Source organism: Anopheles funestus, chromosome 3RL (assembly GCF_943734845.2).
Source record: "Anopheles funestus chromosome 3RL, idAnoFuneDA-416_04, whole genome shotgun sequence".
Classification (NCBI taxonomy): Eukaryota; Metazoa; Arthropoda; class Insecta; order Diptera; family Culicidae; genus Anopheles; species Anopheles funestus.
The window spans coordinates 63,388,806-63,401,649 of record NC_064599.1 but is presented as its reverse complement, the minus strand read 5'-3'; the positions used below and the strand labels follow the sequence as shown (position 1 = coordinate 63,401,649).

The 12,844-nt window shown below is 47.1% G+C and overlaps 1 protein-coding gene across 3 annotated transcripts in view; it reads left to right on the top strand.

Moving 5' to 3' along the window:
* The window catches only part of LOC125771103 (myosin-IIIb-like), a 59,878-nt gene extending 47,034 nt beyond the window's left edge, over positions 1 to 12,844 (top strand). For 2 of the 3 annotated variants that reach the window (XM_049441365.1, XM_049441363.1), the window contains 11 exons: positions 276 to 431; positions 4,814 to 6,615; positions 6,680 to 6,824; positions 6,902 to 7,052; positions 7,127 to 7,694; positions 7,761 to 7,926; positions 7,998 to 8,232; positions 8,313 to 8,988; positions 9,078 to 9,164; positions 9,561 to 9,731; positions 10,411 to 12,844. In XM_049441365.1, the coding sequence (XP_049297322.1) occupies positions 276 to 431; positions 4,814 to 6,615; positions 6,680 to 6,824; positions 6,902 to 7,052; positions 7,127 to 7,694; positions 7,761 to 7,926; positions 7,998 to 8,232; positions 8,313 to 8,988; positions 9,078 to 9,164; positions 9,561 to 9,731; positions 10,411 to 11,758 (5,505 nt within the window). In that variant the 3' untranslated portion in view covers positions 11,759 to 12,844. The remainder of the gene's footprint in view (positions 1 to 275; positions 432 to 4,813; positions 6,616 to 6,679; positions 6,825 to 6,901; positions 7,053 to 7,126; positions 7,695 to 7,760; positions 7,927 to 7,997; positions 8,233 to 8,312; positions 8,989 to 9,077; positions 9,165 to 9,560; positions 9,732 to 10,410) is intronic. The other variant, XM_049441364.1, reaches the window with a different exon arrangement.

The following is a 12,844-nucleotide window of genomic DNA, read 5'->3' as shown; positions in this document are numbered from 1 at the left end:
AAGGACGGGCGCCCATGATCAATGCTTTTTTGCGTTAGGCTGTGTTGAAAGAAAAAAAAAGCTGTAAAAGGGTGATTTTACCGTTGTATTTTCTCAGCTACACCCGGTCGGTTAGCTTAATTTTCATTTCTACCATGCGTAAAACCGGTTTCACTAAATTATTTACACGGTTTCGAGTTTTGGAGGCACGATTGTTGGATGAGAGATTTGATCGTTGAGCTGGTTTTTTCATTATTATTAATCTTTAATCTGTTCCATTCTTTCTCGCTACACAGATCTTGGAAAGCATCGCCGATAATATCGAAGAGATCGAGGAGGAGTATCTGGTGCTGCGCGATCTCTCGAAGCATCCCAACATTCCCGACTTTGCCGGGCTGTTCCTGAAGCGTGGCACTACGGTCGAAGATGACCAGCTGTGGTTCGTGCTGGAGGTAAGCGGATAAACACGATTTCCCATAAAGTCACCCAACAGTCGCGTGAACGTGCCACAAGTGTTGTAGCGAGCTTTGGTTTCGGCTGTGTGCTTAGCAAAGCGCAACAGGGTGTCCGTATTGGGATCAGTAGAGTGTTGTCACTGTACTACTGGGGGCCGTGACCGAGAAATTGTTGCCCCGCCACCCTCCTCGGGTGGAGGGCCAAAATGAGAGAAAATTATGATGTTTGGATGCTAATGTGGGGTCTGCGGGGTGGGTAAAAGTACGTCTACGGGTGGATGAAAGTCGTCATCCAAAGGCACGAACGTGGGGGAAAGGAAAAAGAAGATGATCGGAAAAAGAAAGGGTGGGGTTGAAAAGAGAAGGGTAAGTGGTGGTTTGAAGAGTGCCAGCCTGAGTGTGGAGGTCCAAACGGTTGTTGGGTGCCGCATGCGAAGAACCAACTCGCTCGGTGACCATGAACTTCCGCTGGCGGTTGTTTTGGGTGTACGGTGCGTAGATCGGAAGTGTCGGATATTATTCATCAGGTGGTTAAAGATTTCATTACAACCGTCAAGAAGATGTCGGACATAAGAGATCGGGCTCGGTGGTGAAGTTGTGAGGATGCCCAGGGAAAGCGATGTATTTTCGGCCCAAAAGTAAACATTTACACCAAAAGGAAGAAAAAAAACCCCACGAAAGACTTGGGCTTGTACTGTGAAGGAAAAGCGAAAATGGAAACATGAAGCACATAGGGTGTAGAGAGGGAGAGAGCGAAGACGCTAGTAAGCGTTTTGGGCCTTTGATAGTGTGGTCGAGATAAGGCGGGGCTAGGAAAATTATTATGCATCTCGGCCGAATGGGTGAACATGTTTTTGTGCGGTGTTCCGTTTTGCTTGTTCCGTGCGACGGTTCGAGAAATAATAATAACAAATGGAAGATAAAAAATAAAAACACAAGGCACGGATATTCGGCAGACGAGCATGGTTCAGTCAGGTTCAGCCGGTCAGTCGACGGTGGGCGATTCTGCGTGGTGGATGGGACTTAACCGTATGGGAGTGTGTGTGTGTGTGTAGAGGACCGTGTCCGTTGGTGACTTGTCGCAGCAACGTGCAGCACGGTAGTGCACAGTAGTGAATAGCTAGTGACACATTCCCGATTAAGTTTTGCCATTATTTACGACCATCGAAAAAGGGGTGTGCAACGGAATTGCCACCCGCACGAGAGGGAACAATTTGGTTTTGTGACACAGACTACACGGACGATGATTGTGATTGTGATAATAATACGGAAGGTACAGGATGACACTATGGGACGTGAGAAAAAGACTTGCGAACGGTTTGATTCGATGGCGAAGGAAGGACGGACTGATACAACGGTGGGTGTCATTTAGCAGTGAATTTGTTTCGAATATTTTTGATCAATTGGAGGTTGAGCAGTATCTAAATTAGACACTTATTTTAGGACAACCTTCAATTGAAGTAAGAAAAGCGCGAGTTTTAACTTTGAGGGCACTGATGAGGCGTAGACGTTAGTATCGTAAACAGACATTGCCATAAATAGCGCCATAATATTGTCCAGTTGTAAAAGATGAACGTTGACTTTCTTCACGGCAAAAGTGAAGACATCGGATAAGATTTATAGCTAACCTGATGGTACAAAAGCAGCAAAAGACAAAGCAACAGTAGTGATGTTCCCTTACAGTACAAAACAAGGTCAAGTTCCGCTAAGGGAAAATCAGTGTAAAACAAACTCACAGTTATCGTTTATAGCATCCAGTCTTTTAGCAAGTTTTATTTTTTCGGGAACTCGTAAACGTTTCACTTTCCTTACTTTTGTGGTAAAGATAATCATCGTGCCAACTACCAAACTGCCGGCCCGTGAGTGTGGCTGACGCACTTTTTTTTGTGCAACCTTGAAAAAATTTCAATTCCCGACCCGAAACATACCGCTGGAGCATAGACACCAACATTCACACTATGTTTTGGGCAAAACTTTTTGTCCAAAAAGGTGGCTGCCTAGGGCAAATCGAAAACTAAGATCGAAAGCTCGTTCGGCTCGAGTACTTTCGTTTTTTGTTTTCGGGCATTTGACGTCGCCATTGATGTTGGGCACTTTTTGGCTTGAAGTTATCTTGCGCACCTCATCTGCCCGGCGTTTTCACCGTCTTTCGTTCGGCACGGCGTGGAAAGAAAGTTCAAATTAAAGCAACACTTTGGTCGGTTCGCTTTTGGTTGATCGGGGGATATTGCAGCTACCTTGACGTTTCGTGCATTGAGGTTCACCGTTTTTACCCTTCATCTTGAAGATTTTACTGTGTTGGACCGGGACCGAGTGTGCCTCGGGCATTGATGATACGTGCGAAATCTAGAGACGCTTATTTATTTTTGCATTATGCCGTATTTAGCCAACATGGTTCCTCGTACCTTCGTTGAGGTTTCCTAATTCTTCCAGTTTCGAACGCTATTACGCTATCAGGGCTCATGCTGAAGACGTAGACGAGTGATTTGTTTCGATCGATTATAAATCCCATAAAGACAGCCTTTTTTTTTTTGGACATCGGCACAAGCCTAAAGGATGGTGCGTATGAAACAGTTGGACAACATGGTGGAATACGGAATGGTAAGAGATAAATCGAAGATGGCGTATAAAAATGAAACTGATATCCGCCTGCGAGAAAGGAGGTTGCCAATAAAAGATTGAAGCAAGAAAAAAAAACGCAACAACTACCCACCCCGTAGGCCGGTCGTGTTTGAAAGTGGAAGTGACAAGGCATTTTTTGGAACTGGTCTTTCTATTTAAAGTCGGTGTGTTCTTTTAATTGGCTGGTTGGAAAAAAAAATGGGACAAACGCTGTGACACGAAAAGTTCAATGCACTCACCTGCTGGGAGTACATCTGTCCACCACATGAATGGTCTTATTTTTGGTCGAAATGTTATTTTTAAGCTTGATCGCTTTCACCCAATGCACCCATTAAGCTGGTTTTGATGGCTTTAAATATGGGGTCCAAAAACATTGAACGATTGAAAGAGATAAACACACAAAAGGTGTTTTTGGGATGACTCTCCGCTCCGAATCCTAACGAATCGTTTGTAGTTTTAAGCAATTCATTTTCATATTAACGGTATCTTGCTTTCTCGCGTTGTCCCAAGATATGTTTTTGGGGTGAAATTTCTTTACATATTAATATGTACTACTATCTACTGGGGTAGTTTCACTGCACGCGTGGTACTGATAACGACTTTAAATCGGTTAAATTGTTGCTACCAAACATGTGTAAACATACTTTCCCAGTTTTCCGTTAAAGTGTTTAAATAAGTCACATTAATTTGCACACAAGTTCCAAATTTTCTACATCGTCTCTCGATTAAATGCCGGTATTTTTGGTGAGCAACCCCATTCGGAAAGGATGTGCCAAAGGAAAGGTGGGCAAATTTTACGGGTTTCAATTACGGCGAATTGGAGCGATACAAGGCTTGATGTCAGGGAAGCAACGAACCGATCATGCCACCGCCCCCGGTAGCGTTTATTTGCTTGTTGACATAACTTATTGCATACCTACCGCCGCGATGATTGTTGAGGTACAGTCCGATCTGATTGTAGATCCGAATCGCGTCGAGCCGTATGACGTGCCGCGGACAAGATAGTATGCAATAAATTTCCTACCCTTTCTCACGCATTGTCACGAACTCTTGGGTATTGTGCCGGTTTTTGGTGAGGATTTGGTCGCTAGAGGACAACTGCACACTTGCTGAAGGTGCGGTTGGGACGGTAGTCACTAAACAAACACCTCTGCTGCAAAAAGGCACAAAGTGGATATGATGAACGTTCGCATAACAGTCTTATATGGTCCATTATCTTCCTTTGCTTGCTCCCTTTTTCCTACACCGATCTCGATTGCATCAGTAAAACGTACAGCGATGGAAGCTTTCTGGATCTCCATGCCCGGACGGCCCGGGGGCTCGGTTGACTTCAAATCGATGACCTGCAATAGTTCACTGTTTCGGTTTTGTTCGTGGGATTTCCTATCGCAAACAACCAGAACCACTATTGTATGAAAATTAAAATGACCGGATCGAAGTAATAATGACATTATTATACCATTTCGTTTGGAACTGCTTGGCGAAGAAATGCACCGTACATTTTCCCCAATTTCGCATGAATGACCGTTGCGCAACTTGTGGCGGTTTTTGGGAAGTTTTGGGAAGGGAAGCGGTCTGAAAATGTAGCACCCGGTAGCGTGACGTGCATCGTATTAAATCTTGTCCAGTAGAGCGATGTCGAACAATGGAAGGGATTGCAAAACTAATTTTCCGCTTGGGCTCCTTCCTCATAAGCATTGGAGTACTATTTATCTGACAGTTTTCCGTTTTCCTTTGGTTTGTTCGAATTCTTTCAGCTATGCACAGGAGGTTCCGTGACGGATCTGGTTCAAGGTCTGCGCAGTCGTGGATCACGCCTCTCCAACAACCAGATCGCGTATATACTGCGGGAAACGGTGCAGGCGCTAGTGTTTCTGCACGAAAACCACTGCATGCATCGGGACATTAAGGGCCACAACATACTGCTGACGGAGACGGGCCACGTGAAGTTGGTAGACTTTGGTGTGAGTTCACATCTTGCTGCTACCATGGCCCGGCGTAACACGAGCGTCGGCACACCGTACTGGATGGCACCGGAGGTGATCGCTTGCGAACAGCAGCTAGACCAATCGTACGATTCCCGGTGTGATGTGTGGTCGGTTGGAATTACAGCGATAGAGCTGGCGGAAGGTGATCCACCACTTTGCGAGCTTCATCCCATGCGGGCTCTGTTCCAGATCCCTCGTAACCCACCACCGAAGCTATCCCATCCGGAACAGTACTCGTCGATGCTGTCCGACTTTATCTCGGAGTGTCTCGTGAAGGATCTTGAGCAGCGTCCATTCTCGAAGGAATTGGTTACGCATCCGTTCCTGAAGAGCGTCGGTCCGTATGTGGATCAAATACGGCAAGATCTTCGATCGGAGATCGCTCGCCAACGGGAGGATGGTCGAGCACCGAGTCAAGCGATAGCTACCACAAAGTACGGTAAACTGAAGTCGGACCGCAAATCCAAGCCACAGAAGATGTATATGGACGATCTGGCGGCGTTGGACGTACTGACGGAGGATGCAATTGTAGAGCAGCTGCAAAAGCGCTACGAAACGAATCAGATCTACACCTATATAGGAGATATACTGATCGCCGTTAATCCATTCAGTCAGGTTGGCCTATATACGACACAGCATCAGCGCAAGTATACTGGACAAGCGCGATCGGACAATCCACCTCACATCTTCGCTATAGCGGATGCCGCACATCAAGCGTTAGTGCATCAGCGCCAAAACCAAGCGATCGTGATATCGGGCGAGAGTGGTTCCGGTAAGACGGAGAGCGCTAACTTGCTGCTCAAGCAACTGGTTTACCTTGGCAAGGCGGTCACGAAGAACTTGGAGGAACGTATCCTGCAGGTTAACCCAATTATGGAAGCATTCGGCAATGCACGGACTGGCATCAATGCGAACAGTTCCCGTTTCGGCAAATATCTGGAACTGACAATGGCCCGAAGTGGCAAGGTGAACGGTGCGCGCATCTTCGTCTATCTGCTGGAGCAAAGCCGTGTCGTTAAGCAGGCCGAAGGAGAGGGTAACTTTCATGTGTTTTACTACATGTACGATGGTTTGCAGGCGGAGGGAAGGTTGGAGGAGTATTATCTGCATCCCTCGTACCGGAAGACACATCGATATCTGCAGGAGACGGCAACACTGCCGAAAACGAACGTAGATCGATGGAAGCAACTGTTGGCTAGTTTCCGTGTGTTGGGCTTTAAGGACGATGAGGTGGATATGGTGAACCGTGTGTTGGCCGCTATATTGAACCTTGGTGATATCGAGTTTGGTGAGATGGATTCCAACGATAATACGGACAGCCGAGCCCGTGTTATCGATGTGGCTCCGATGCACCGTGTGTCGAAGTTGCTTGGCGTTGATTCGGCCGACCTGCTGGAAGCACTCTCCTCCAACTCGGTCGTCACTCGGGGTGAAACGATCACACGACACAACAACGTGGCGGAAGCTTGTACCGCCCGTGACGCTATGGCGAAGGGACTGTACGGCCGATTGTTTGATTGGATGGTCAATCAGATTAATCTGCTGCTAGTGCACAACAGAAATAGCAACAGGTAGGTAGAAAACCCTTTTGACTATCTGTAAAGTATCTGTAATAATGTTGATTTGTTTCCACAGCCCGGAACAGTTAGCAATTGGATTGTTGGATATTTTTGGGTTCGAAAACTTCAGCAAGAATTCCTTCGAGCAACTGTGCATTAATATTGCCAACGAACAGATACAGTACTACTTCAATCAACACATTTTTACCTGGGAGCAACAGGTAAGTTTCATAGTTAACTCGTTATCAATCAAACGCTTGGAGCTTTTACTGTAATGGATAAATATTTGGAACTTCAGGAATATATGGCAGAGGGTATACCGGTGGATTTGGTGGAGTTTGCCGATAATCGTCCCGTGCTGGATATGCTGTTGAGTCGACCTTTGGGGTTGCTGGCACTACTTGACGAGGAGTCACGTTTTCCGCGCTCAACGGATCGATCATTGATTGGTAAGTTGATCATCGCTTAACACTATTCCTCTCAAAACTTGCCAATGCTCTAAGTATGTGTATTTTTCCGATAGAAAAATTCCACAACAACGTGAAGTCAAAGTTCTACCAGCGTCCCAAATCCGATGCAGTCTGCTTTGCCATTCACCACTTTGCCGGCCGAGTGGTGTATCAAGCGGACGGCTTCCTGGAGAAGAATCGCAACTTCCTTCCGGCCGAGATCATTCAGCTGATACGGCAAAGCCAGTACGACATGATACGCTTCCTGTTTCAGTGTCCCATCACGAAGACGGGCAACTTGTACTCGGCCATTCAAGATACCGGTTCGCGCCAGAACGTGCCGAGCTTCATCAAGGTGGACACGAAGGAGAAATTCAACTCACGCGGACTAGCATCACAGTCGCGGGCCCAGCAAACGGTAGCCACCTATTTCCGGTACTCGTTGATGGATCTGTTGCAGAAGATGGTTACCGGTACGCCACAGTTTATACGCTGTATCAAACCGAACGAACAGAAAGCTGCCAAGTCGTTCGATGCGGCAAAGGTGTTAAAGCAGCTCCGATATACGGGCGTGCTGGAGACGATTCGCATTCGACAGCATGGATTCAGTCATCGGTTTACATTTGCTGACTTCTTGCGAAAGTAAGAGATTAGTAGGGAATGGTTAGCTTAGGAAGGTGATAATCGTTTTGTATATCTTTTTTGCAGGTACTGCTTCCTGGCGTACAGTTTCGAGGAACGTGTCGTATCGAACCGGGAGTCCTGTCGCTTGCTGTTAGTGCGCCTAAAGATGGACGGATGGGCGCTTGGCAAGTCGAAGGTGTTCCTCAAGTACTATCACGTGGAATATCTATCAAAGCTGTACGAGGAACATGTACGTTTAGGGGTGTTTGACATGATTCGTTTTGGGGAAACGTTTAATTGGACCATTCTTCTCGATCGTAGGTACGAAAGATAATTTTGGTGCAAGCATGCGTAAGACGTTGGCTAGCCAAGGCACAGTACAAGCGAGAGAAACAGCGCGTTGCCTTGAGTGCAGTCACGTTGCAGAAGCACGTCCGTGGATGGTTAACGCGACGACGTATGCGAATACTGAAGGAGAAACAGGAACGAGAGCGCGAACGTTTGGAACAGGAACGGCTCGAAAAGGAACGTTTGGCCAAGGAGAAAAAGAACAATGGTATTTATTCGTGATATTTGCTAAACCTTAGGTGAGCATCCGTATTGTACTAATCGGTTCTACTTTTTCCCCCATCGCAGAACAAAACAAGGCCAAACAGGCACTGGCGAAGGCGAAACTAATACATCAGCTATCGAACCACCAGCTGGAGGCGAAACACATCCACGACAAGCGCAGCGTGGACATGAACAACAAGGAAAACGAGCGGGCCGCCATCGTCATTCAGAGCTATTATCGCGGGTACACCATCCGGAAGATGCGCATGACGCCGGAAATCGAAGCGAAAACCAAATACATACTCGGTATCGCGAAGAACCGCGTGGAGGCGCAGCGGATGATGCAGAAGGAGGGCTTCACGAAGGAGGATGCAGCGCGCATCATTCAGCGCTACTACCGTACCCAGAAGAGCAAACACAGCAGCAACAATCGGGATGCGATGGCGGCGGCATCCCGGAAGGGACCGGCACCGCAACCACAGCCGAAACCGCTCACGACCAAGGACCAGCAGATGGATCTGATCGCGTTCTCGCAGAACGTGCACATGCTCAACCAGGAGGTGCACAAGAATCTGCGCGTGAACAAGGCGGGCGTACCGCTGGAGGCGATCGAGAAGCTGCCGAACGATTACCGACGGCCACCTGGGTTCGTGCTAGTGCCGGGACTGCTTGGTACCGTACCGGGCGGTGACTGCGCGAAGTACAGCTCGCTCCGAAGCATGGACTGTGACCACGAGATGACAAAGGAACTAATACAAAGGTAATGTCCGTCATCGGTACCGGCCGCATGATAGAACTCAACACTCTCTTTCATGTACTCTTCTTGTGCAATGCTGCCAAAAAACACAGAAGTCCACCGCCCGCAGCAGACTTTGACGACATCTCCCCGTGGGATATGCCGTTCTACGAGGTGGAACGCAACCTGCGCTCGCAAAGGTTGTTGCATATGTTTCTAATGCTTCTGCTAGCGTTTTCGTTGTGCAGTTGGTTTATGATCTGGATGTACGGCTGATGGGAAGAATGCAAGGGAATTGAGAGAAAGAGTGAAAGAGTGAAAGGGAATCTCTGTGAGTGTGCCGAAAGTTGTTGTTTTTGTTTTGAGTTTGTTGCTCACTAAATGGCGTAGCTTGGGCGTAGCTGTGTGATGTCGCATAAGTAGAAAGCCAACGTTCTGCCTGTTTTTTTTGTTGGTTACCCTTTTTAGCACATTAGTTCCGAATCGAATGCGAGTTAAACCCCGTTGTAGTGTTCTCCAAGTTACTCATCCGTTATTGTCCCAATTGTTGTTGGATCTTATTTCTAATGGAAATCTTTGAAAACTTCCAATTTTAGGCAGCGAAATATGCAGCAAACGCCACAGCGCATTGACATCAATCGGAACGACATCCTTGGTGACCGCAAGATGGAGCTAGGCGATCGTAAACAGCAGCTCTCCAGCAACTGGCACCAGGCATTCCAGGTGACGGAAGGCACGCCGCAGGATAAGTTCAAGGGTCTTGCAAGGTAAATATTCTTTCGAAGTTTTTGGGCGCAAGATTCCAATGGTATGGTACTAATGAGTTGGTTAACGAGTATTGAATTAACCTCGGTCTCTATTTCCTCTACAACCATGCTGCATCAAACATGCTCCAGGGCCCAACTGGGATTGATGAGCAAGATTGCCCAGTTCGATAGAAACAATAACAACTAGTGATAAGAACACATACCTACCTGAAGTTTCTGCACGATTACTAATCTTTTCTAACCGTTTGTTTCCTATGACTAACCTTCTAATGCCGTTTTCCCGCCAAAGTCCTCTAAAGAACAAGCGCGCACTAGCGATTAATGGTGATGTGCACGAGTCTGCCTTCGTCCCGAAGAATCGATCTTTCCTTTATAGTAAATAGATGCTGATGGAAAGGGTTCTTACAGGTAATACAGGTGTAAGGAAGCTTTTTTAGCTATAAAAGTTTATATTTGTTTTATCTCATTAAAACATTCATTAATTGATGGCTTAAATCGATGTTGTCTGTAAATTGAGTTGAGCTTTTAATCGTTTCCTAACTAACCATTTCATCACTAATATATTGCTTTTGTTTTACCTACACGTGTGACGTTAATATAAATTCCCCATGTGGAATTCAATTAAATTGTTTAATTAAACTAAATATTTCCGTGTCTTCGTTCTTCAATTTCAAACCAGATCTCCACAAAATCAAAACGAACCGGCCCATATTCGTAGCATTCCAGCGTTCAGCTATCTCAATCCGAACAATCAACAGATTCTACGCTATTCACCAAACCAGCAGCGCGACTCATCGGGCGAACCGACCAATCCACCCCATCCGAGCCCGGTTCGCCAGTCGCCTGTCGAGCCGGCACGTGAAGCATCCACGCCACCCTCCCGACTCGGGCTGCTCGGTCTCGGTGGTGGTGGTGCCGGTAAGAAAGCGGCCAAAGCTGAGATGAAGGCACGCGAGAAGGAAAACAAGGAGCGTAAAAAGCGCGAAAAGAAGGCCAAGAAAGAGAAGGAAAAGGCCGCCGCTAATGGGGTTACATCGTCATCCACCTCGTCGTCCGCCGGATCCGCCCTGTCGAGCGGTATTTCTTCGGGCGAGAAACAGCGTAAGGAACCGGCCGGAAGGAAGAAGCGTTCCGATCAATTGGCGAAAGATGCCCAACCGGTAGTAAGTCGGTTTGCTGGTGTGGATGACCAATCGCTGCACGAGTATCACCAGCAACAGCAGCAACAACACCAGCAACAACACCAGCAACAAGTACCTCAAAAACGTTTGATTGAGCATCACGAGTATCAGAACATTTCGGAAGAAACGAAAATCGATAGTAAGAGTCCGGTGATGCGAATGTTCGGTGACACGAACTTTCTCGTGAATCATCGGCGGAAGGCGGCAGAGCAGAAGCAGCAACAACTGGCACAGCTGCAGCAGGTCCAGCAATATCAAAAGCAGCAGCTACAGCAGCAACAGAAAGCTCGTCAGCAACAGCAACAACAACAACAACAACATCATCAACATTTGCCACAAAACGGCGAACGAACCGGTTGGCGTCAGTCGGAACTGAACTGTGGTCAGGGTGTTTGCGAGCTGCTGAACGGTGTGTACCGGTTCAGCCCGCACGTTACCTCGTTCGCCCAGATGGATTCCAAGAGTGCAAGCAGCCTGTCGGACGACCGGTCCACGCTGGATAAGGATTACCAAAACTTCAATGTTTCCAAGTACCTGAACATCGACGTCAAAGGGCCGCTCCATCATCAGCGCGAGCGGGCACGGGACGGTGGTGTCCACGAGCGGGACGTTAGCTCCAACAGTTCCAGCCTGAGCACGGGCAGCAGCGGTATGAATTCGCTCAATTCGTTCGATTCCGTCGAGCAGGCTATCATCTTCCAGAAGGATCGTAACGCCGACTCGTACCTCGGTCCGTTCAACTTCCGCCAGCTGCTGCGACCGACGCAGGGCCCGACGGAATCACTCCGCAAGCGAAAGGGCATCAATCCACCGTCACCACCGCCACCGCAGCGGGGCAAAAGTTAAGCAAAGCTGGGCAGCGTGCCCAGCCTCTGTCCCGTTTCCGTCCGATCACGTAGTTGACCGCCGTGTCGTAGCGGATTGCCTACATGTTAGCTGCCTTCGTTTATGGGAAGCGTAAGTGAAATGCAAACGTACCAAAGAAACACGAGCCAGCCCCATCGGAGGATTGAGCCTTTTTTGCCCGGGTGCCGGTAAGATTCCGGACTTCCGGCTTGCCTCGTTACTTTATACGGTAGTTAAGCAAAAGCCCTAGAAGGAGTTAGAAGCTTGGTGCGCTTGGAAGCGAACAGTTTCACTATCGATTTGTGGTTACACCGACATGGAAAGCAATTTCTCGGCGGTCTAGCTGATGCGTACACTTTTACCATAGTTTAAAGACGTAAATTCTTCTACGAATATTGTGGAACAATTCCGTGAAGGGAAAGCGAAGCAAAGGAATTCCACGTTCCACGAAAAGCAACAGTTTCTTCACGCGAGTTTCCCTTGTAGTAAAGGTAATTTATTTATCGCACGTTACCCACACCTTATCTGTTCCCGTTAGCCCACTTTGTTCGTGTGTAAAATAATCCACCAAACGGGAGAAAAAAGGCAAACGTAAAATTACATTTACGAATAAGCAATTTCGATGAAGTTGGAGCAAATGCAGTGACAAAATGGCGCGAACTGGAACCTTGCATCGAAGGAACGAGCGACAAAGAAAAGACAAATAAAAAGAAAACATGGAAATCGTTTCACTCAATTGAGTAATGTGGCGTGGCCCGACACGTGGTTGAACTTGGTTAAGTTAGCAGATAGCCGATAACAGTACAATTCAATGAGGTAGAAAGAAGATAAATTTTCGGACGATGAAGAAAACAAAACGGACGAAGAAAGTGACGTTGAAAACTAGTAAAAAGTTTAATGGTTCGATAAAATTTATAATGATATCTGCACGAATCGTTTGCCTTTTTTTTGGTGGTAATAAGCATGAATTCAGTTTGATGAATTTCGTTACGGGGTTTAAACGGTTTGAACTGTTTAGCGTTTAAGATATATTAGGCGATTAGGTTTGGTTTTGAAAATAAAGGCAATATTACCAATTGTTGTAAA